At 40.7% G+C, this 24,132-nt stretch overlaps 1 protein-coding gene across 30 annotated transcripts in view; it reads left to right on the plus strand.

The window, feature by feature from the left end:
- The window catches only part of Nrcam (neuronal cell adhesion molecule), a 66,865-nt gene that overhangs the window by 22,239 nt on the left and 20,494 nt on the right, over nucleotides 1-24,132 (plus strand). For 21 of the 30 annotated variants that reach the window (XM_051145241.1, XM_051145303.1, XM_051145251.1 and 18 more), the window contains 13 exons: nucleotides 5,044-5,187; nucleotides 7,606-7,717; nucleotides 9,153-9,319; nucleotides 9,416-9,563; nucleotides 11,120-11,244; nucleotides 11,713-11,742; nucleotides 13,422-13,523; nucleotides 17,505-17,702; nucleotides 17,799-17,869; nucleotides 19,188-19,413; nucleotides 20,211-20,326; nucleotides 21,849-22,053; nucleotides 23,784-23,906. In XM_051145241.1, the coding sequence (XP_051001198.1) occupies nucleotides 5,044-5,187; nucleotides 7,606-7,717; nucleotides 9,153-9,319; nucleotides 9,416-9,563; nucleotides 11,120-11,244; nucleotides 11,713-11,742; nucleotides 13,422-13,523; nucleotides 17,505-17,702; nucleotides 17,799-17,869; nucleotides 19,188-19,413; nucleotides 20,211-20,326; nucleotides 21,849-22,053; nucleotides 23,784-23,906 (1,767 nt within the window). The remainder of the gene's footprint in view (nucleotides 1-5,043; nucleotides 5,188-7,605; nucleotides 7,718-9,152; nucleotides 9,320-9,415; nucleotides 9,564-11,119; nucleotides 11,245-11,712; nucleotides 11,743-13,421; nucleotides 13,524-17,504; nucleotides 17,703-17,798; nucleotides 17,870-19,187; nucleotides 19,414-20,210; nucleotides 20,327-21,848; nucleotides 22,054-23,783; nucleotides 23,907-24,132) is intronic. The other 9 variants (XM_051145267.1, XM_051145429.1, XM_051145277.1 and 6 more) reach the window with 1 other exon arrangement.

Here is a 24,132-nt window from a genome sequence, read left to right on the forward strand (position 1 = left end):
CTATGTCTCATCTAGCCAGGTACTTAACACTTCCCCAACACAAACAAATATGTTAAGTACAACATTTCCCCCTGAAACACCAGAGGTAATTGAAACAAGTCTACAGTGGTCAAACATTATGTAGTTCCAAGAGTTCTGCAAGAGGCCTCAGATATGCTCTGAAGAGAGTGAGCTGATCCTGAGAACATAAAGAGAAAGGCCAAGAGCATTTCCCATTGTCCTAGGAAGTGAGTGTCCTTTGCGGTTCTTTGCCTTCTCTATCAGAGCCTGTGCGACCCTAGTTCGTGGTTTCCAAAGCCAAGGTCGTGAATACTACAATCCCGTTTCTGTCCCGGGAGGCTGTGTGAGCCTATTCCTTGCTTCTGCTATGGAACACATACCATCTCACTCTTCATTAAAAGGCCCACAGATCTCTAAAAAGAAAAGACCCAATTTGGTAAGGAAAAGTAGATCTGACACAATTACACATTTTGTTTGAGTAGCACATGAAACCAGCCAGGGGAATGGAGACTTCATTCAGAATATTTTCAAGGTCCCATCAAAGCCTCCACTTTTCCCTCTTTTCTCAGAGGTAAACATCTCTGTCCCCAAAGGCCTTGTTAGGAGAGAGCAGACAGGAGATGGGAAAATCAGGTCTTCCCCAAAGCTTGGTTTCCTGTCATGTCCAATTGTTCATAGTCCAGGAAATATATATATAAACTGACTAAAACAGAGATCTGGAACATTAATTTCATTTAAATAATATATTAAGCACTCCTGCCTATAATCTTCATATATAAAATGTATTTATTATTATCTGGTTAAACTATTTTATGAAGTTCTTTTTAAGTAAAATTATGTAATTGATATAAAATATTTTAGAGATGAACAGTGCTAAGTACTTATAAGACAGCAGTTTTACTTATTATCATTAGTTTCATATTCAAAATATTAACAACATTTATAGTTTTAACCATCCCTGTCAGGAGAGTTAATATCTTTTTAGGTTTTACAAAGGCTGTCACCCACTTTTGGTCCTCACCCTTGGAGCTTAAAGTTATAGACAGGGATGCTATACTCTTACATTTCTTTCTTCAATGTTCATTTACAGCACTTCGTTGTTCCTATAATTAATTATTCTTTCAGATGATTTGAGTCTGCAAGTTGGTGAATTGTAGCCACCCCAGTAGCCAGCACAGAGCATCCACAGGTTTCCAATGGCTATGTGGCAGTGACTGCATTCTGTGCCCAGCCACCAACTGAGCCGCCATATGTCACTGCGATTCCTAGGCATATTCGCTTCTCTTGAATAACTGCACAAGGAAAACAATGCAGACATTTATATAGAGAGAGTTGCTTGCAATACCTAAGTCCAAGTTTGTTTTATTCCTAAATGCTATGCCAGAAAGAAGTAACTGAAAACTGCTCCATTTAGCACAAATGAGATAGCTATGGTCAGATTCTTTTGGTACTAAAGAAAAGTGGAACCTGCAGCTGCAAATAATGACAATAAATAAAAAATATTGTCTGATAAATATTTAGTACTGCCACTCTCTAAAATATTTTTATATCAACTTACATAAATTTACATAAAAAGAGCTTCATGAAATAGTTTAGCCAGATAATAACAACATTTGTGGATAATGCATCTCTACTTGGCAAAATTGTCCTTCTACTTTGCCAACTGAGCTCAAGTGTTATGGTAGTATAACTTTTATTGTTATTATTATGGTACAGTGTTGTAGAAAATTTGGCATTAATGTTTGCTATTAATCCATACAATTTATGGTGGTTATTATTTAACCTGCTATCATATAAATAAAAGACAAATACACCTGTTAATATTTTAATGGCCTTAAACCACTGGGGAAGGGCAGATATAACCCCGCTACCTATCTTTTACCTCCTAGCCCCATATCCCATGCCCCTTGCTTTAGTTATTCCTATCTGGGATACTTTCCATCTGCAATTCACATAAAGACTTGCACGTTCTTTTCATCTATGCTTCTTTCCTCCATCACCGACCGTCAGAGCAAGCTCCTCCCAGCCATGTGGTTATTTTTAATGCTAAGCCATGGTGTTCTCCGCTTCTTCTCTCTTCTTCTCTCTCTGCCTTCCTCTCTTCTCCTTCCTGTGATTCTCTGTCCTCCAAGCCTGCAAACCTTAGCTCTGCCTATCTCACTTCTGCCTTGCCCAGATGTAGGCATTTATTGGCCAATCAGAGATAATTTAGAGGCAAGGTTACACAGCATCACTTGGTATATGTGAGGGTTTGCTTGTAGAACAGTAAGAAGCTTGGGGCTCAGGGGCCAAACAATTAATTAAATACAAAACAGTAGGCCAGGCCATAAAGGTACAATCCACACACAGCATAAAATTTACTATCTTAGGGATAGGAATGTAGCCCAGTGGTTGAGTGCTTGCCTAGTATATTAAAGGCCCTGGGATCACCATTGCTAACTTAACCTTTGAATACCCAATAGAATTATATTGAATTCATTCACATTGTTGTGCAACAAATCTCCAGAAGCTTTTCATCTCATAAGAATTGAACTGTAAACTATTACCCAGAATAAGGCTGTGTGATTTTAAGAGTTCGTATGTTAAAAAATATGAGGCACTCTTGCCCTGTGGTCTGTTAGCTATGCTAAGAGTTCAGGCACTGTGCTCTGCCTGTATGTCCTACTCATTACTGTCTCACATGCCGTCAGAGATGCAGTCAGTGCACAGTGGGCAACACAAGCCTCCTGGGCAGCCCTAACACTGAGTGTCCAAGTACTAGGCCCATGTACTGAGAATACCCCACAGAGCAAGAGAGGCCAGGGGTCCTGCTGTGTGTTCCAGCATGGCTTGTCAAGCCAGTAAACAAACCCCCCTGCAAGTGTGTCCATTAGGAAGCTCTAGAGATGCAAGGCTTGGGACCCAGGACAAGGAACTCTGTCTTCCTTAAGTGTAACACACTCTCAGATCTATGCTATAGCTATAGCTGTTGGTCATTTCCGGGGATGATGTAACATTTGTCCTCTGCTGTTATTTACTGATGCAATCCATACCCTATTGAAGGAATTATGACTTCTTTTTGTATTATGTTTAAAAGAATTCTTTCATTAAAGTACTTTGAATAAATTTTAATGAGAAATTACAGATGGGAGCTAAGGGGTCAATTCAAAGCATCTGGATATACCCTATCACTAGAAGAACAAAAATATACCTAATATGATCTACACATTAGCCACTGATTGTGACCAGACTTTTGGCCACTAGTTTTCTAAAACTAGCTATTATGCTTCCTCGGGAACAAGGACATTGATGATTCCCTAGGAGCTGGCTCACAAGTTGAAGTTTTAATAATCCTTGGAGGATAAGAATTTGTGCTCTAGTTCAACTTATGATGCATTGTTAGAATATTCCCTCCCGAAACATCTAAAGGATTGTTGGGCTATAAGTGTAATGGTCAGAATGTGCAATAGTTAAAATAATGGCTTGTGAAGATGTCTGCGTCCTAATCCCAGGACCTTGTAAACATAGCACCTGAGGTAGCAAAGGAGGACTTTGTACATGAAGTTTGGAGCTTTCCAATTCTGAAGTATCTGCTTGGGACCCAGTTTCATCACATGAACCCTCAAAAGTGTGAAGCCTATCCTGGCTGTGGTCAGGGAGAAATGTAACCGAAAGAATGAACATGCACGCACAAATTTCGCTGATAGCTCTGATGGTGACAGAGGAAAAAAGAAAGGAAGTATGTGCTAAGGAATTAAGAACCCTCTAGAAAGCAGAGGGATGAAGAAGTGGGTTCCTCTGTAGCATGGCTGTTCTGGGACTTTGACTTTAACTCAGTGAGATTCTTGTCAAGAATCTGAAGAAACAAGAGGTAGTGAATTTCATGTTGTTTGAAGATACTAGATTTGTCATAAATTGTAGCAGTAAGAAAGTATTACAGATGGACGAGCGTGTCACTTGGATATGTAGAACAGAGGTGAGTAACTGTAGCTGTATGCATTTTTATTATGTGAGTTAATAAATCAGAGGTGAGCCAGATACTTTTACTTCAAAGTGATAATAGAGTCTCAATACAGTGATGGATATGCCTTTGATAAACCTTTTCTGGTTACCATAAAAAAAGAAATGCATCTAGAATGGAAGTCAAGTAATTTTAAGGTTGCCACGAGTCGTTGTGGAGAGAGGGGTACTGTTATTTACTTTGATTTTGATGAGCATGCTAAGGCAAAGTACTCTTAAAAAAATAATGTAGCGTCATGGTTTAGGGTTCAGTGTTGAGAAAAAGAAATGTGTGCGCCACGGCACAGCACGTCCACAGTGTTTGCCTAGCGTTGGACTAAACCCTCACATACTTACTGTATTACCAAGCCAGTTTCATCCAACTTCAGCATGGCTCAATCCTGGTCTTAACACGTTTTAAGTACTTGAAGGATTTAGCTGGAAAAGGCCTTTAAGGTCTTTAAGAGAAATTTTATACAACTGATTTCTCCATCAGCCCCAGATGTGTGCACAACAGGAAAGCAGATATCCTCATGTTTCTGGCTAGAATGTTCCCTTTGCATACCTTTATTTATTCATCTGTTTTACAACTAGGTCCTCAGAGGGGGCAGGATCAAGCAAGCCAGCAAATTTCCACATTTGTTGATGAGTTGTTCCTCCCTCCTTGGGATAATTAACTTACCTCCTTTTAAATAGGTGGACTTTTTTTTTTTTTTTTTTTTTTTTTTTAATAAACCTCCTTTTAAAAAGCTGGACTTTTTTTTTTTTTAATTTCCCAAAATTTGCTATTCTTGCCCACCTTGAGCTTCCTTTTCTGCATCTCTCTAAGCAGTCCCCACTGTTAAAGAGCAACCTATCAAGTCAAGGCTAAATGAACATTATGTGTCTTTGCTTGATTGTGTGTGATAACTAAACCCTGCCTGGATTCTTCTCCTTCTACTGATGGCTACACCTACATCAGTCTGTATTTCCTCTCATTTATAATATAGATCTCAAATTTGCACATTGAATATATATCTTTTAACCAGCAAGAAACATATATTTTCTATTTTTACATCCAAACAGTTGCTCCCGATGACCCCAGCAGAAAAATAGATGGCGATACCATTATTTTTTCAAATGTTCAAGAAAGATCAAGTGCGGTTTATCAGTGCAATGCTTCTAACGAATATGGATATTTACTAGCAAATGCATTTGTAAATGTGCTCGGTAAGCTCTCCCTTTATTAAAAACATGGAAAGCTAAATCAATGGCTGCTGTTGCTTTCTACTTGTTCAGCAAAAATGTATTATGCCTTGGTTGCCTGCAATGCATAGTGTTTCAAGCTACAAAGAATATACAATTGTAGATATGATACAAATCTTGCCTTAAGGGGCATTTTTGTCTGTTCTTGCAGTTTCTTCATACATTTTTTATATGGCAGATTCTTTGCTGCAGAAATAATCCAATAGGCTGTTCTGTTCACTGGTGGTTAGACTGTTAAACCCTTCTAAAGGAAAACAGTGTTTGCTCTTATTAGCAAAGAGTCTGCCTGCTCTTCTATCCTTAGACACGTCTTAGTTACTATTCTATTGTTGCGACAAAACATGATGGCCAAGGAAACTCAGGAAGATTTCAGTTTGGGATTCACAGTTCCAGAGAGTAGTGAAGTCCATGACTATAATGGTAGGGAGCATGGCAGCAGGTAGGTAGGCGTGGTGCTGGAACAGTAGCTGAGAGAGAGGGGGGGGGGAGAGGGAGAGAGAGAGAGAGAGAGAGAGAGAGAGAGAGAGAGAGAGAGAGAGAGAGAGAGAGAGAGAGAGAGAGAGAGAACACACAGGCATGGTGTGGTATGTTGAAACCCCAAAGACTACCCCTAGTGATACACTGTCTCCAACAAGGCCGTACCTCCTAATCCTTCCCAAACAATTTTACCAACTGCAGACCAAGCATTCAAAGATAGAAGCCTATGGAGCCATTCTCATTTAGCACTGCAGAAACTGACAGGTTCAAAAACAACTTCATGATTGCAACATAAAAAAAGAAAAAAAAACCCTAAATGATTAAGTACAATGCTTGGCTCCTGTCCACATTATTTCATCTGTAAGAGAATGTATAAAGAACTGTAGAAAGCTATGAAGTACTCAAACATACTATGAAATGGTGGGCTATGTGAACACTGTATCTCTTTTATCAGGTAAAATTACCACCAGCTACATTTTAAAATTTTATGTAAGAACTTTTCTTGTGGTAAGCAGAAATTATACTTGAATTATTTCAAATAGTGTGTTTCTTTTCAAAAAGCAAACAAAACAATAACCTAACGTAAGGAAGCCAACCAAGACTTGGCTTTGCCCTTCACATATGAAGCAAAGGCCATTCATCCTCTAGAAACAGTTGAGGTATTTGGTAGCTGTTGAAGAAGCAGCTTTGATTTCTGATCTGGACTTCAAAAATCAATCCAATGTGTTACTCTGAGTCTGGCTTGTTTCATTTCACACTTGTCTTTCAGATTCATCAGTGTAAGAAATACAGGATCCTTCTTCTGTTCTTTAGAATTTTTACTTATAGTTTTGTCTATGTATTTATGTGGGTGCCTGGCATATGTACGGGAGAGTCTGCAGAGTCCAGAAGAAGGCAGCTGCTCACCTGCATCTGGAACTCTGAGCCCCCTGACATGGGTGCTGGGAACTGAATTTGTATCCTCCAGAAGAAAAGCAAGTGCTCCTAACTGCTGAGCTATCTCTTAAGCCCCTCTTCCTCTTCCCTTTTGAGGCAGAAAAAGATCATTATTTGTCTGTTTGAAAACAGACATTCTAACAGGCATCAAGTGACACATCACTGTGGTTAAAGTTCGTGTCTCTCTTTATAATTAGTGATAGTGATCATGTTCCCTCCACATCTCTGTTGGCCATTTGTGTGTCTTATTTTGAGAAATGTGTATCTGGATCCTTTGTCCATTTTAAAAATCAGTTTGTTTTCTGGGACTATTGAGCTCTTTGAGCTTCTTATATATCCTGTGTATTAGTATTATATCAGGCATTTCATAAGCAAATATCTTCTCCAGGTCTATGCTTTGTCTTTTCATGCTGTTGCTTCCTTGGTTGTAAAGGGATTTTTAGTCTCTTCCACTTTTCAGAAACCATACTCCCCACTCTGCTTTTTGTCTGCCTTCTTTATGCGTCTCCAACATTCACACCCACTAGAGTGGTCATGGGTCGGTCATTTAGCAGTGGCATGTGTTCCTGTCGGACACTGTGCTGTTTCTAAAATGACTAAACAGTTGCGTTTTGTCACTACAGGATACTCAGTGTCATGAGAGATAAAAATAACCAAACCAATAATTAAACAGCATAGAAAATCAGATGAGTAAATCAGTAATTGAATAACTGTTCAATTATTATAACAAGTACCATGTTGAGCGTGAAGTAGGAGGTTGCTTCTTCTATGTTGAGTGACTATACTGATGCCACAGACACAGAACATAGGGGAAAAGTCATGTTGCGTATACTTTATCACAAACTTTAATGACCTTAAAGCAAAGTGTTGTAAACAAACAAACAAACAAACAAAAAACCAAAGTGTTGTAAGTACACTGTAAACCTGAAACATGTCTAGTATTTACTGTACTTTTTAAAAATGTTTTAGCTGAACCACCTCGGATTCTCACATCTGCAAACACACTGTACCAGGTCATTGCAAACAGGGCTGCGTTGTTAGATTGTGCCTTCTTTGGGTCTCCTCTGCCCACCATTGAGTGGTAAGTAATGGCTCTATTTGCTTTTTCATACAAACAGTACACAATACACAATCTATTATATTACTAACTACTGAACTTATTTACTCTTTCTCAAATATTTATTAACTACTAACTCTGTGGCTTTAATAAATACTTTCACGTAGGTAACATGTATACTGCTAGAATGCTCCATGAAGTACAAAATTGTGTATAAATTACTTTTAAGATTTAGGGCTGCCATATTTTACAATGCCACAGACAATCGCATGGAACTTTCTGAATAGTGTCTAAAGGACTGGTTAGGAAACATGTTCTTGATAATAAAAAAGCATGGGGTCGAGGATGAAGAGGTGGCTCAGTGGTTAAAAACACTAGTTGCTCTTGCAGAGGACCTAGGTTTGACTTCCAACACTGACATCGTCTCTCAACTCTTGTTAACTCCAATCCCAGGGGATTCTATGCCCATTTCTGACCTCCTCCAGTACCAGGCATGCGTAACATACACATACATACATATAAGCAGGCAAAATGGCCATTAACATAAAATAACAAAATAAATCTACAATGCAATGGCACAGAGCTGGAGTAGAGGTGTGTGTCCTCTTACTTCTCTTGGACTCTCCATTTTCACATACCATTCCATATCAGAATCCAGCAGTTGCTGCTAGTTTGCTTGCTGGAGAAGAGCTAGCCAGAGCAAGGGGAGGATGAGCAGCTGCTGAGAATATGTTAGAAACAGCTGGAACAGATATGTGCTAATGATCAGCTACTTCGATGAGAGAGACAGCTGGCATAGGATTAAAGGGGGGTCAGTCTCTCCAGGCCCAACCTTAACTGCAGAGAGCACGAGCATTCCAGTGAAGGTGGTACAATCAGCGCTTGGCTCAGGTTGGCTCTGGCTCTCCCTTCTCACCTGCGTCCACCGCTCCCACTTCACATATGTGTTTTCTTCCCACTCCTGAACATTTGCTAGCTTTACTCTGAGAGTATTATCCTGAGCCCAGAAATCAAAATATCTTAAGACTTCATCTTACAAATGGGAGAAAATTTTAACAAAAAGACACTTTTTTTTTTTTTTACCGATTTTGTCATCTACTTAAGAATAAAATAGGTAGTATCTTTATTCAACTATGTGACTCACAAAAACTACAACCCATTCTGTTTTGTTGCTCTAATTCTGTAAACTCCATGTAATTTTGCATTTTCCCTTCTCATGTGCTTTCTTTGCATCTTCCTCTGATGTGTCAGAGTACTCATGGAAACCCTTCAAATTTTGGATAGTGTTTGTGCTTTTATAACTTGAAAAGTGAAATTGCAACAGATATTTTCATCCCCAGTTTAAAAATAAGCAGAAATCTAATCTCTGTAGTCATTCAAAATGTCTTCAACCTTGGCCCTTGCTGCAGCCCACATTGTGTCGTGTTTTATTCTCACTCTGGTAACTTTTGTAATGAAGGTTTAAAGGGACGAAAGGAAGCGCTCTTCATGAAGACATTTATGTTTTACATGACAATGGAACTCTAGAAATTCCTGTGGCCCAGAAGGATAGTACAGGGACCTATACATGTGTTGCAAGGAATAAACTAGGGATGGCGAAGAATGAAGTTCACTTGGAAATCAAAGGTAAGACAGAGTTGATGAGCCCTTTTCAAGTATTATATGACACAGAGCAAATTTTTCAGCTTTGCCCAAATGGGTAACAATAGCTTTGAATTTTAGATCCTACCAGGATCATTAAACAGCCCGAATACGCGGTCGTGCAGAGGGGGAGCAAAGTGTCCTTTGAATGCAAAGTGAAACATGATCAAACCTTAATCCCCACCATCATGTGGCTGAAGGACAATGGAGAGCTGCCCAATGATGAAAGGTATTTCGAGATGCTTTTCTCCCTCTTCCTTCTCTCTGCACACTGTGTACTGCTGTTGTGTTAAAGGGTTACTGTCACCACGTTTTCAGTGTCTGAAGAAGTCAGCTGTCTGCAAAATTACAAGATAAGCATTTTCTACTTACTGGAAAATCCTTAGAACCAAAGGGGCTTGAAATAGGAACATGAGAATGTTGGTCTTTGTGTATTGATCTCCTACAAAATTTGGTATGCAAAAAGCCCTCCAGAGTTGGACAACACCTATCACTGCATAATTTGAATGGTGAAGTCTCAACAGATGTTTTCTTCTTTGCTCAACAAATAAGCAGAGATCCAATATCCGTAATCAGGAATTCCCCCGACTCTATGCCAGTATTTTAAGGAGTCCTAGTTTTGAACTTGGTAATTGAATGTCTTTTTAATTTTTAACTTAATACCTGCAGAAGGAAAAGAAAACCTAATTCATGTGAAGCATTTAAAGGGGCATATTCGGTCCCATAGCTCGGAATAGAAGGAAAATTGTGGCATGTTCTACCCGAGACCCTCAGGCTTGCCTGGTAAAGACACCTGTATGTGTGACGTTAGCCATTCCAGCAGCAGCAAGGGATATCAATGCTAGGACTGTTGTGTTCTGATAAAGATGGTTTCTGTAGTGTGCTTACTGCTGACCTAAGCCTGGGATGACTAAATGATACCCTATTGCTTGCTAATGACCCACAACAGCTTTATATCAGTTCTCTTTATGTGTCCAAAGCTCCGTTCCAGGTAAGGCTTCAACTGGTCAATTTTACATGTGAAATCTGAGGTGGTAAAGAGAACAGGAAGAAATACCTAACCATCAGGTTAGATGAGCTGAGGTTTGACTTGAAGTGACTTAGAAGACAGCTTACAATGCACACAGCCTCATTGGAACCATACATGGTCCTGCATGCATTGTGCAAGGAACTTCTAGAAACCCCTGAGTGGAGATTGATGACCTAGTGATGAGAAATAAGTATTGGGATATTTCTCATCACTAGGAATACTTTTTACATAGTTTCTTCTGTGAGGCTTTATACATGTAGGGGGGGAAACAGCATAAAATTTCTGCAGCAAATAGTAACTTCTTTTTACAATTTATACTCTGATGGAAATTGAGCTGAACAAAATGAGCACAGAAGCCCCAGTCAAGCAGTCTACTGGGGATAAGTATGGAGCCATCTCTCTTGCCTCAGGATGACAGTAGTCACTTTCCTCAATGAAAATAGTTAAATTGGGATGCAGGAATTGTACATATTTATGATATACCATGTGGTTTTCACCCTGTCCCAGGAGGGCTGCTGCAGAATCTCCTAAGACTCCATATGCCTGACTGAAAACTATTAGAGTTAATATCCTTCCTAACCCCCCAAATTTTCAGATTCCATAATTACTAAAGTGATATATAAGGGTTCACTCTGATTGTTCATGTGTTTATCTTTCTCTTTTATCAAATTCACAGAGACTCTTGCATGCTGGGAAGGCAGTCAGCAGCCGTGCCTGGTTGTCATTCAGCCTCTCTGCCTCTGTTCTCTTTACAGGTTCTCCATTGACAAGGATCACCTGGTGGTAACCGACGTAAGTGATGATGACGGTGGCACCTACACATGTGCAGCCAACACCACACTGGACAGCGTTTCTGCCAGCGCTGTGCTCAGGGTTGTCGGTAAGTTCTCTGTATTAGGTGGGAAAGAAAAGTGTAGATATTGGATATTTATTCAAGTTTTCTAGCTACAAGGGCGAGTGGATTTGTTCTTCTAGAAATGCATCTTTGGGGACAATTTCCATATAAATATGCTCTGTGTAGATATACAGGCTGTGACAAAATGGTGGATGCACATATAGATGACATTTATTAAAAAGAAGAAGAAGAAGAAGGAGAAGAAGAAGAAGAAGAAGAAGAAGAAGAAGAAGAAGAAGAAGAAGAAGAAGAAGAAGAAGAAGAAAAGTTACCTCTGATCTAGAATCAGAGGTTACTTTGCATTCCTAAATTGTCACTACCTGCTTGCCAATGCCACACTGCACAGCTAAATAGAGGGCGTAATTTAAAAAATAGTAATATTGTGTTGCTTTTGTCTTCTATGTTTTCATGACTAATTCTGATTAAAATCCTTTATATTAATGTCCTTTCTAGCTCCTACTCCAACTCCAGCCCCCATTTACGGTAAACTAATGAGCTTTTTCCATCTTCTGTCAAATAATTTCACATTTGCAGACATTGCTTTCTCATCTCTGTCACATCATTGCATTCCTTTAAAGAAAATGGCTGCCAGTTATCATGGGCTTCATTTACCATAGTCAAATATTTCTTATAACCTTACAGTACACTGTAATGTTAGATTGTTTTGCTCATTGTATTTCCAGTTGTTTCTAAATATTTTATTTGCTATTATAAAATTATTTCATAATATAAAAATCCCTCTTTGATAGTTTCATTGTATGGTAGCATAAATTATTTATCACAATTTATCATCCATATTTTACAGAATGAAAAAATGTTTCTTAGAATCATTCTGCAAGTTGGGTTGTTACTTGTCTGCTAAGATTTGTTTAGGAACTGGATAGATGACTCAGTCGATAAGAGTGCTTGCTATGAAAGCAAGAGGACATGAGTTCAAATCTCTAGTACCTGTGCATAAGGAGAACATGGCAGTAAATGCCTGTAACTCAGTGTTTGGGTCAGATACAAACAGCACCTGGGTCCCCACTAGCCTGCCACCTAGCAGAAGTCAACCTCTACCATCTATGTTCTCACACATGAGTGTGTGCATTCCCCCACATGTGCGTGCGCACACACACACACACACACACATATGAATATAACACACTGCTGATAGTAATAAAAACAAAGAAATATTACTTTATTTTGAGATTCCATTTCCAAGCACTGTACATCTAGGGAAAAACATTGATGTTCAGAACATTTGACTTTTATGTGTGAGTAACCTACTCATTTTGTGTTAAAAGAAAAAGTCACCAGAGAATGAATGCAAGAGGGACCTGACAATGTCCTGTTATTTTTCTGAGTCTGGAAAATAATCAGAAATTAACTCCAAAAACATTTTTGTTTAGAAAACTCATCTTTATTCGGCATGCAAATATAAAACATGATTTTGTGGCATAATCACAGTGAGATTTTGCATAGAATTGCTAATCATTCTTTATAAAACCTGTCCTCTGTGGACATTAAACACTGCTTTACTGATGAGAAAAAGGGACCAGAGTCCTTTGGTTCCCCAGGAATTAGAGATACCTTCAGAAGCAAAGTTAAAAAAAAAAGTCTCAGAGATGAGAGTTAACTTCAAAAGCACCATTCCAGGAGGCAGTCCTGCTTCTCAGTGACTTTCGTTTTTCAGCAGCTGTCTGAGAATAAGCATGGCTATGTGTGTGGAGAGCCCTCTGCCCTTAAGCACAGTCCTCATCAGCCTCCCGATGCATTGGTCACCATGTTTCAGAACCCTGAAAATCGTCTAAACAGCGCATGTCATTTGCCTGTGTTTGTCTCCCAGCCTTGACTGTTCTGTTTTCCTTGTATTGTTGGAAGCTTTGATGTTCTTTCTGTCTGTGTTCATTTCTGCTCATGAGAGGACATGTACTGAGCATGCTGAGGACCCTCACGCTCTGCCTCAGCGGATTGAACAAGCTCTGGTTTTGTGTCTCTTAAAAGCAACTGTGATGGGTTGGCTTGGGTGTGGAGTGTTCTCAGCAACCTCAGTTGTGTCTGTTACATTTCCATTGCATGATCACTGACCACTAAGAGTGTTGTGCCTCTAAGGTGTTACAAATACAATACAACTGTCTTTCAAAAAGACAGTTAACCATTTGTGTGTGCTTGCTCCACAGATGTCCCGAATCCTCCCTTTGATTTAGAATTAACCAATCAACTTGACAAAAGTGTTCAGCTGACATGGACCCCAGGGGATGACAACAATAGCCCTATTACAAGTATGTGGTGTTTTTGCTGTATGACTGGTAAACCTAGTGGCCATTCCTAAGGCAGTACTTATAACAATTTTATGATGCATTTCTACAATTCCTTGCAAATGCGTTTACTGGTATTCTCTTCATCACTCCTGTTAGAACCAAAGTATGATGCTCTTCAGAGATGGAGCCATTCCTGGTTATAGCTTCTGGCACAACTAATTAATTCCTGAAAATGTTAACTAAGCAAGTACACTATCATTTGTGTTTAAGATCTATAAGAATCACCTTACATATCTGCCACTGTCCTAGTTCAGATTACTATTGCTGTGATGAAACACCATAACCAAAAGCAACTTGGAGAAGAAAGGGTTTCTTGGCTTACATTTTTACATCACTGTTTATTACTGGAGCAAGGCAGGACAGAAACTCAAGCAGGGCATGAACCCAAAGACACATGTTGATACAGAGGCCATGGAGGGATGCTGTTTGCTGGCTTGCTCCTCGCGGCTTGCTCAACTGGCTTTCTTGTAGAACCCAGGACCACCATCCCAGGATGGCACCACCCACAATGGGCTGGGCCATCCCATATTAGTCACTAGTTAAGAAAATTCCCTGAAGCCATGCCTACTGTCTGATCTTATGGAGGCCTTTGCTCAACTAAGGGTCCCTTCTCTTCCACAACCCTAGCTGCTATCAAGTTGACATAAAACTACTCAGTATAGACACAATAGAAAGATGTATCTTGTAAGTCATTCATTTACTCCACTGTTTCTGGCAGGTGCTGAAAGGGCAGTCTAAACATTGAGAAACTGGCCTTGGTGCTCTATTACAGACCCACAGTTTGTAATACTGTATTCACATTACATCCCGATTGTTATTCCCTCACTTATATCTTCCCTTTCCCACCTACCCTCCGGTCTTCCACCCTATTCCCCTCCCCTAGACCTCTGACAGGGGCGGGGGGGTGTTCTTCCTCCCCCACCATCTGACCACAGCCTATCACGTCTCATCTGGATAGTCTGCATCCCCTTCCTCTGCATTCCCACAGGGCCTCCCTACCAGGGAGAAATGATCAAATTGTAGCACCAGAGTTCCTGTCAGATGCAGTCCCTGCTCCCTCCCCAAATGTGTAGAATGAACTCTCCATTGGCTAGATCTGAACAAGAGGTCCTTAACTTCCAACATAAGTGTTTTTCTTCCCACTGCCCTTTGCTACAAGGTGATACATTCAATAGTGTTAGCTTCTCACTTTGATGACATCAACAAAGGGAATAAAATCAGATGAGAGTCCAAGACGTTTGGATACAAAAACATGTATTAAATCAGAATATGACAGGCCTCAAGGCTTAATTGCAAAGCTAAAGAGATACCCAAGAGTGTAGACACGGTCATGAGCCTGATATACATCATTACCTTCAAGTGCGGGCCTCAGGAAGACCAACTGCCTTCTAGATTATTCCATAATGACAGCTCTGTTGATTTGTTGCCCCTCCAGCAGAGTGGAGTACTCTCTGCTGCAACTGGTACATCTGTTGATGGAGAACATCTGTTTTGATTTCATATGAACAGCCACTACCGTTCAGAGAGGAGACAATAGACTGCTATAGTACCAGCATCAAAATTTACAGGAAACACACTTAAGATGATTAAAACTCAGTAAAAAGAGAAAACTGGTCAAACAAATGCACAGTGCTTTGTGAACTTAGGAGTTATTTAGGGTAAAAGTGAGAGTGGCAAATGAACGAGATTAAGAAGAAAAGAATGGTAGGAGAAAAATAGAGTAAAAGAAAGGAAAATGGAAAAGTACACTATAAAGGGAACAATGAGAAATTGGAAAGAAAAAAATATTTTTCAATAAAAAGAAAATTTGAAAATAAAATCAGAGAACACAAAGTGGAATAAATAAAATTTAATATAATGAAATAAAAAAGTAAGAAAGAAAAAAGAAATGAACAAAGGATGAAAAAGAAAACTAGAAAATATGCAGCATGGTCGCAGCTTTCTGCTGGTCACCTGATGCTGGAGTCATGCTTGTCTCTGGTGGCTAGTGGGGGAAAAGTGAGCATGAGAGTACACACAGGGGAGGGAGCGTGAGCATGAGAGTACACACAGGGGAGGGAGTGTGAGCATGAGAGTACACACAAAGGAGGGAGTGTGAACATGAGAGTACACACAGAGGCGGGAGTGTGAGCATGAGAGTACACACAGGGGAGAGAGTGTGAACATGAGAGTACACACAGGGGAGGGAATGTGAGCATGAGAGTACACACAGGGGAGGGAATGTGAGCATGAGAGTACACACAGGGGAGGGAGTGTGAACATGAGAGTACACACAGGGGAGGGAGTGTGAACATGAGAGTACACACAGGGGAGGGAATGTGAGCATGAGAGTACACACAGGGGAGGGAATGTGAGCATGAGAGTACACACAGGGGAGGGAATGTGAACATGAGAGTACACACAGGGGAGGGAATGTGAACATGAGAGTACACACAGGGGAGGGAGTGTGAGCATGAGAGTACATACAGGGGAGGGAATGTGAGCATGAGAGTACATACAGGGGAGGGAATGTGAGCATGAGAGTACACACAGGGGAGGGAGTGTGAGCCTATGGACACTTGTCATTCCTATGGTTTATGCTAGCGCTGAGCCTCGGTACATAAGCATCTAATGGCAGGCCCAGCAGTCTTAATTATAATAGCTGCTTTTCATGGCATACCAGAAGCCTTTCCTGCCAAACTTAGTCCTGCAGTCTATGGACTGGACAGGTTCTTCCACCCACCCAAGACTTCTTGCAGCCCTCTGATGGCTAATGTTTGAGCAGGGCAGGGTTTTTTTTCCAAAGTGCATTTTGAGTTGTGGACAGAACCACAGCACTACACACACACACACACACACACACACACACACACACACACACACACACACACAGAAATACTTTGCAGAGGCTTGACATTATCATACCATGACACAGTGACATAATGTAGAATATGTCAAGTACCTCAAGCCCTTTTCATGCCAGGTGGGATTCCTAATTTTTTACAAAAATAAAGCATGGCAGACCACAACATTCTAGCAGTACAGAAAGTAGCTGGAAGGTATGTCTTCCTCCCACTCATGTCTGCAAGCTCCTCTGGCCACACTACTATTAATCAGTGTGAACCTTCTGACAGGAAATCCATGTACGTCCAAGCGTGTATGATCTAGCAGGTCTTTGTACTGTGAAACAGATGTAGCACCAACCTTGTACTCTCCTGTACCCTGCTCAGTTTCATGTAACGCTACACGTAGACACATGCCATTTCCACACACACAGAGCATCCTCGTGTATAACAGATGCAGAGCATTGCACAGTGTGTGTGGACCATATTTGGCTACATATGCCTTACTGGCAGGCATTTGGCTTGTTTGTAACTAGGTTGCTTCAACTGCAAATCATGCAGCAATATGGATTCTTTTACATGTATCTTTACACCAGATGGGTAAGCACATTTACTCAAAATCAATTGCTAGAAGTATAATTCCTCAAAGACTATGTATGTTAAAAATTGTTAGATATTCTCGATTGTCCTGTATTGAAGTGTGTCAACTTACACTTCCCAGGAGGTCTGAAAATGTGTCACACTCAACAAAATACGTTTAACATTTTATTACTGTCAATCCTGTTAGTGAAAAAACTGTTCTTTAACTGTGTTTACTGTAGTTACTCCTTTTTATGACAATTATTGGGCACTTTTTCATATACTTAAACTTCCCATTAGAACATATGTGTCAGATCAAAACAGTTTTAACTCAGCTAGGCTTGGCATGATGGGGGGAAAGTGCCAAATATTGCATGTACATAAGTATTGAACTCAAAATATCCTAACAGGATTTTTTTTTTCCTGAAAAATCACTTGTGTCTGGCTACTGTGGCTTGCCACAAATTATCTCTGGGAACCTGTCCTTAAGCTGACTGAACTCATTGTCTTGGGTGTGTGGTATGTGTGGTGTTGTGGCCAGAATTCATCATTGAATATGAAGACGCCATGCACGAGGCAGGGCTATGGCACCACCAGGCTGAAGTTTCCGGAACGCAGACCACAGCCCAACTGAAGCTGTCTCCGTATGTGAACTACTCCTTCCGAGTCATGGCGGAGAACAGAATCGGGAGGAGTGTGCCCAGCGAGGCATCAGAGCAGTACCTTACGAAAGCCGCAGGTAAGGCTAGAACACAGGGACCTGACATAAAACGGAAGGGCTTTCCATGCCTCCCAGAGAGCTGAAGCTAACTCCTGCGGACTGCTTCGTTTCTAGAACCAGATCTGAACCCCACAGCTGTGGAAGGACTAGGGACAGAGCCTGACAACTTGGTGATTACGTGGAAGGTGAGCCACGAAGCCTTCTGTTTGCTTCTACCATCTTTAGACTGAACAGAAAGGTCATTCTAGAATAATATCTGTGTTTACATAAGATTTTTACCCATTGTGGACAAAACCCACTTATATTCATTTAGGAGGAAATATTGGATAGTAAATTAAAACATTCTATCTCAAAGTCGGGGGTGGTGGCGCATACCTTTAGTCCCAGCACTCAGGAGGCAAAAGCAGGTGGATCTATGAGTTTAAGGACAGCCTGGTCTACATAGTGACTTCCAGGACAGCCAGGGCTGTTACAAAGAGAACTCCTGTCATGAAAAACCAAAACCAAAACAACAACAACAACAAAGCCTTGGGGCTGGAGAAATGAATCAGAAGTTAGTCAGAGGTGAAGAGCACTGGTTACTCTTCCAGAGGACCCTGGTTCAATTCCCAGCCCCCACATGCAGCAGAAGAGGAGGCATCTGCCAACTACTTCAACCTGCCCCCAAGTGGTCCTCCAACAATGGTGACCATTGCCCTGCCTCTGCCCCCTGGGAAAGGAAAACAAGTTCTGTCACTGGGGCCAAAATGGGCAGGTGAGAGTCCCAGCTTTGGGACTTGTAGCCAGTTACCAAGTATCTGTCAGCCATCTGTATGATGGGAATAAATGACACAGCTACACAAGACTGAAGGAGCTAATGCATGTGAAACACTGAGCACAATGCCTCGCACACACATGTGCTCCAAAATATGCTAGCTGGTACTATCATCAGAAAGACCATTTGGAAGACCTGCATCAAGCTCTTCCCAGTATTCAAATCTTAATCATTCTTATTTACCTTATCTGTGTGTTCTGGATCTGAGAAATTAATAATTAAAATAAAAATATTTATTTATATAATGTCAAATCTTAGATTTATGCATGTACACACAATATACTCATGTGCGTATTTATATGCACGTATGATAGAATAGACAGGCCTAAATTTTTAATAGAGAAACAGTTCATAAGTTTCCATTTCCAGCTGGACAAAGATGAGCAAATATGAATATATAAAATAAATCTAGATAAATAAATGCTTAAGACTCAGTGGTACATACCTATGGAGCCAGTCTTTGGAATTCATGTATTATTTACTGTTTTGAAATTACAACTTACAACCTTTAGAATTTTGTTCCAAACAAACTTTTCATCTAATCACAAGTGAAAAAGGAGAAGAGTCCCTGGAGAGTGGGTATTTAATAGCTTACATTTTAGTGTTTCAGCATTCACCTTTTTTATAGGAATTGTGTTTGCTATTCCTATAAATGGCTGCACAGTCACTGTGTTTGGCTTTTTCCATAGCCCTTGAATGGTTTTGAATCGAATGGGCCCGGCCTCCAGTACAAAGTGAGCTGGCGCCAGAAAGATGGTGATGATGAATGGACGTCTGTGGTTGTGGCCAATGTATCTAAATACATTGTCTCTGGCACACCAACCTTTGTCCCATACCTGATAAAAGTTCAAGCCCTGAATGATGTGGGGTTTGCTCCAGAGCCAGCTGCGGTCATGGGGCATTCTGGAGAAGACCGTAAGTGTCCCCTGCTCATTCTGTCCTGCTCCTGCCCAGATGGGCAGACCTGATGCAAACTGAGTCTATTTCCAGAGGTACCTAGGTTAGCAAGGGAAGAGTGGCAATCATTTTGTGTATCTCTCCATAGTTGTATGGCCTACTATGGGATCTATTCAGTGCCAGGGATAGAATGATTTCCTGACATGAGGAGAGCTCTGGATTCCAAACCCAGAGCTTGTGGGTGGGGGAATGAACTTTCACAGTGTTAAAGTTGCTTTCACAGAGTCAGTGAATGAATAACAAGATGCTTACTTTCTTTTTTACTTCTGCAGAATTTTAATAAAAAACAAATATAAAGCTTTATACACACACAGAAAGAGAAAAGTCTCCAAGACAACTATTCTGGGCATTAGATACTTGTTTATAGACGATTCCTTAGGTGAACAATGTCCAATATATTATGAATCCCTAGAGTTCAAGAGTGTCTGATGATCATTGCCAAAACAAGACAACTGTAACTCAATCTAGTTTCATTTCTGTTATTGTGACAATACCCTGAGGAAAATCAACTTACGAGGTAAAAGGTTTGGGGCTTAAATCCAGTTACAATCTGTCACTGAAGTTCTGTAAATCTAGGCATAAACTCAGCTATTCAAGATGCTTACTTTTAACTGTCAACAATCCATACAACAGGATTCTATAGTATACTGTGGAGTGTGTTTCAAGCCAAAGTTTTTGAATGAGTGACATTTTTGCACGAAATACAACATAACAGCTCTTTGCACTGCCATCACTCTTTCTTGTCCTGTTCCTAGTTCCAATGGCGGCTCCTGGAAATGTGCGTGTCGGTGTGGTGAACAGCACCTTGGCAGAGGTCCACTGGGACCCTGTACCCCTGAAGAGCATCCGAGGCCACTTACAGGGCTACCGGGTAGGTGAAGGGAAGCTATTTGTGTTTTTTGCCCAGCAGCAGGTCTCCTGTCATGCACACCGCTTGACGTTGGCTGCTTCATGTGTTCATGGACCTGTGAATTCACAGCTCCTTTGCTCACTGTCTCCAGCCACACGTACAGAACCCAGTTCCAGCTGACTGGAAATCTCACTTATCTAGGGTGATAAAATGATACTTTCTCAATAATTCTCAGGTTTCCCACCTTTTTGACACAATTCTGCCAACTGAACAGTACATGTGAAATAAGGCAAACTGTTTTTTTTTAAAGTATCAGAATGTAACAAATTGTACCTAGCTTTACACTTTTATGGAAAGCACTGATAAACCAGGTTATACTTTAAGACTCAGTAGTTCATAACTGAGTAATTCTTATGAACATTATCTTTCAAAAAACAAAAACATTGATTTCTAGAGATGTTTTTATTCATATACAGGCAAAGAACCCCCACATACTTACATCACTATTTTGATTTGATACTGACCCCTAGAGGATACTTTTTGTACTGCACTGTATTCTTCGGGCCCCCCCCCCACCATGGTGACCAGATTCTGCATATGTTAATTTATCTTGAAAAATGCCTTTAAATTCCTAAGAAGCCTAAAAAAAAAAAAAAAAAAAAAAAAAAAAAAAAAAAAAAAAAAAAAAAAGTAAAATACCAAAGTTTTCGACTTTTGACCAAAGTTAGGCAGCATTTAGTTATCTTTCCAAATCTTGTGCCTGCAATTTAAAAGTACTTTTAATTAGATGATAGTGTTGGCTTAATAAACTTGGGGTATAGGGTCATTGGGCTTTGGAAGAATCCCTCAGTGGTACAACAAACAGTAAAAATAAGAGCCTGGCTAGGGCAAGGACTAAATTAAGTGATGTGCCGCAGGTGTGTAACTCTACTAGAGTATATAAACAGCGGACAGTAAAATGTACACACGTTAAATCGTCATGATGGTCATTTTTCTCATCGTGGAAAGAACCAAGTGAGTCCCATTGTGTCATTCATTTCATTTATATTTTCACTCATTTATATCACTCCAACAAAACAGTAAATCACAGCTTCATTATGTAGACTTACGTTTCCTCATTACCTTGGGGCTTCTGTTCTTCTAGTATCCACTACTTTTACTAACACTCATGTAAAATGCACCAAGATATTTTTTTTTTCTGGGAAATATCAGCCTTTTTAAAAAGTAAAACGTGTGTGTGTGTGTGTGTGTGTGTGTGTGTGTGTGTGTGTTGCGTGCGCGCACACTCCTACAAGTACATAGGATGAGTGAGAAGGGAGATACACATGGAACAGGGAATGTCTGGAGGGCAGAGCATAACTTTGTAGGGTTGGTTATCTCCTCCTTCCTGTACGTGCATCTCAGGGATCTAAGGAGGCTTGACGGGCTTTCACAGTGAGGACCATTACCAGCTGGGCCTCCTTGCCAGCCCCATCTTTCCATTTTGTAAGCACGATTATATTGACTTCCTGTGAATCGCTGACTTTGGTTCTCACCACTTCAGATTTACTACTGGAAAACTCAGAGCTCATCGAAAAGACACCGACGCCACATCGAGAAGAAGATCCTTACCTTCCAAGGCAGCAAGACTCATGGCATGCTGCCAGGGCTGCAACCATACAGTCACTATGCGCTCAATGTCCGAGTGGTCAATGGGAAAGGGGAGGGCCCAGCCAGCGCGGACAGAGGCTTCCATACTCCAGAGGGAGGTACGGAGTGCGTGTGCCCCTGGGATCAAGGAACATGTGGCATAGCATGGCTACAAATAATCAGAGCACACAAAACTGGCAAAATGTCACTCACATATGACCAGTGGCCACACACAAAGCTTCAGAATCCAGAATGCTGTCCCCAAATGTATTCTTTTCCTTAAAAAATCTCTCTCCTGAAACATCGCTAATGTAGCATTTAAGTCATTAGCTTTCTGGGCTGAGTCCCATTCTGTAACTTCTCTAAGTTTCAGTAGCCACGCCCCCCCTTTTCTGGATAGTGTGAGTGCTGGAAGGAAGATGTAAGAAAACTACCCAAAAGGAAGATATTTCTGTGAGTTGGAGTTGACTCATCTCTTTTCATGATTTCTTGTATCTTATAAAGCTGTGCTGACTTAGATGCTCGAAATCTTGCACCAGGTTCAGGTGCCTGCAATGCCAGCACTCAAGATGCTCAAGCAGAAGGGCTCTTTCCCTTGTCATCTGTCACTTTGAGGCCCCATGTTGTTCCTTTGATGGCGCAGGGGGTCATAGAAAAGATAAATGGGATTAAAGACTGAAAGGAGGTGGGGAAAGAATGGGTTGTCTGAGGTCACAAACCTATTAAAAAGCTTCTACCAAATGCAAATTGTAGAGCCAGGGTGAGAGAAAACATATGGCAGCAGGAAAGGACCCATATTATGCATGATCTTGGATGCCATGAATACGAAAGTGTGGGACAGACGCTCTCATTCTGCAAACTGTGTAGTTCCTTTGGGATCTGCTGAGACATTTAGGGACTACCATGAACTTCCGGCAGCAACACAATGCAGCACGTCAACATATTTTTCTAGAGAGAAGAGACCTATGACTTCCAAAAGTTAAGAACCAATCAGGTTGAAGCTTAGAAGCCTGCAGCAGGCATGATTGCAGGGGTAAGCAAAGGACAGAAGGAGAAAAGAAGCCAAGGATAAAGAAATGGATATGGTTGAGGAAAAGGTTTGTTGAAAAAAATTGACTCTCCTGTTTCCGGTTAGAGTGAAGGAGGGATAGTGGCGTCAGTAGTGGGTTTTTAGGGAATATGGCAGACAGGCAGCACCTTGGTGGGAGTCAGCCTGAGCCTCTGAAAGATGGGAGTGGAAGGCTTAGGCTAGTTCCTCGGATAATTTGCCAGCCTGTGCTGAGGAGACCTGAAGCCCTTGAGCCTTCTCCATCCTGGGGAAGGAAGTGGCCAACATATGGGGCTCTTCCTTTTTACTTTCAGATCCTGGGAAGCTGTAAGAACTTGGGATCAGCACAGCTCAGCACTTGAGCAACCTGGTCTAGGCCCAGAGCCCATCAGGCAGGGTGCTGGGACTATGTGGAGACACCTGGATTGTTGGAGTAAACAGTATTTACTGGGCCAGAACACAGCTGCTGCTGTTGAAAGGCCTGCTTAGGATGTCTCCCTTAGCAACCACTTTGCTTTTACAAATTCAGTGCTGCCTGCTTCAAAATAGATTATTTGAGTCCCTATAAAAGACAGTCATTATGTATTTTGAGAAGACGATTTTAATGAATTTAAATGAAAGTGTTTTTTTTTTTTAAGATAAGAAAAGAAACACATTTCTGCCACAGATTTGTTTTAATGTATTTTCTGCTGCAGCAAAAACCAAACTGAAAACCAAAACCTTGATGAATTTTATAAATAGGACAAGTGTTTGTTTGGAAATGTTTTTAAAAATGTGTTGACTCTTTGTTCTCATTAAAAGTCCCTAGTGCTCCCTCATCTTTGAAAATTGTCAATCCTACACTGGATTCTCTCACTTTGGAATGGGATCCGCCAAGCCACCCAAATGGCATCCTGACTGAGTATGTCTTAAAATATCAGCCAAGTAAGTCACGGTGATAAGGAGCTTCTGGTTATTTTTTAATATGTATATATAACTTCAAGTACCATTCCAGAAAACGCGTCAGAGCATACCTGTTATAAAAAAATAAAGTACATGCTATTGAAAATTAAGTTGTCTTCATAACAATACAGGTTGTTAAGTGTAGGCCTGAAGAGAGGGTCCTATCGTTAAGATTAGGAGACCATTATGTGATGACAAAAAATGAAGA

This window comes from Acomys russatus, chromosome 1 (assembly GCF_903995435.1).
Source record: "Acomys russatus chromosome 1, mAcoRus1.1, whole genome shotgun sequence".
NCBI lineage: Eukaryota > Metazoa > Chordata > Mammalia > Rodentia > Muridae > Acomys > Acomys russatus.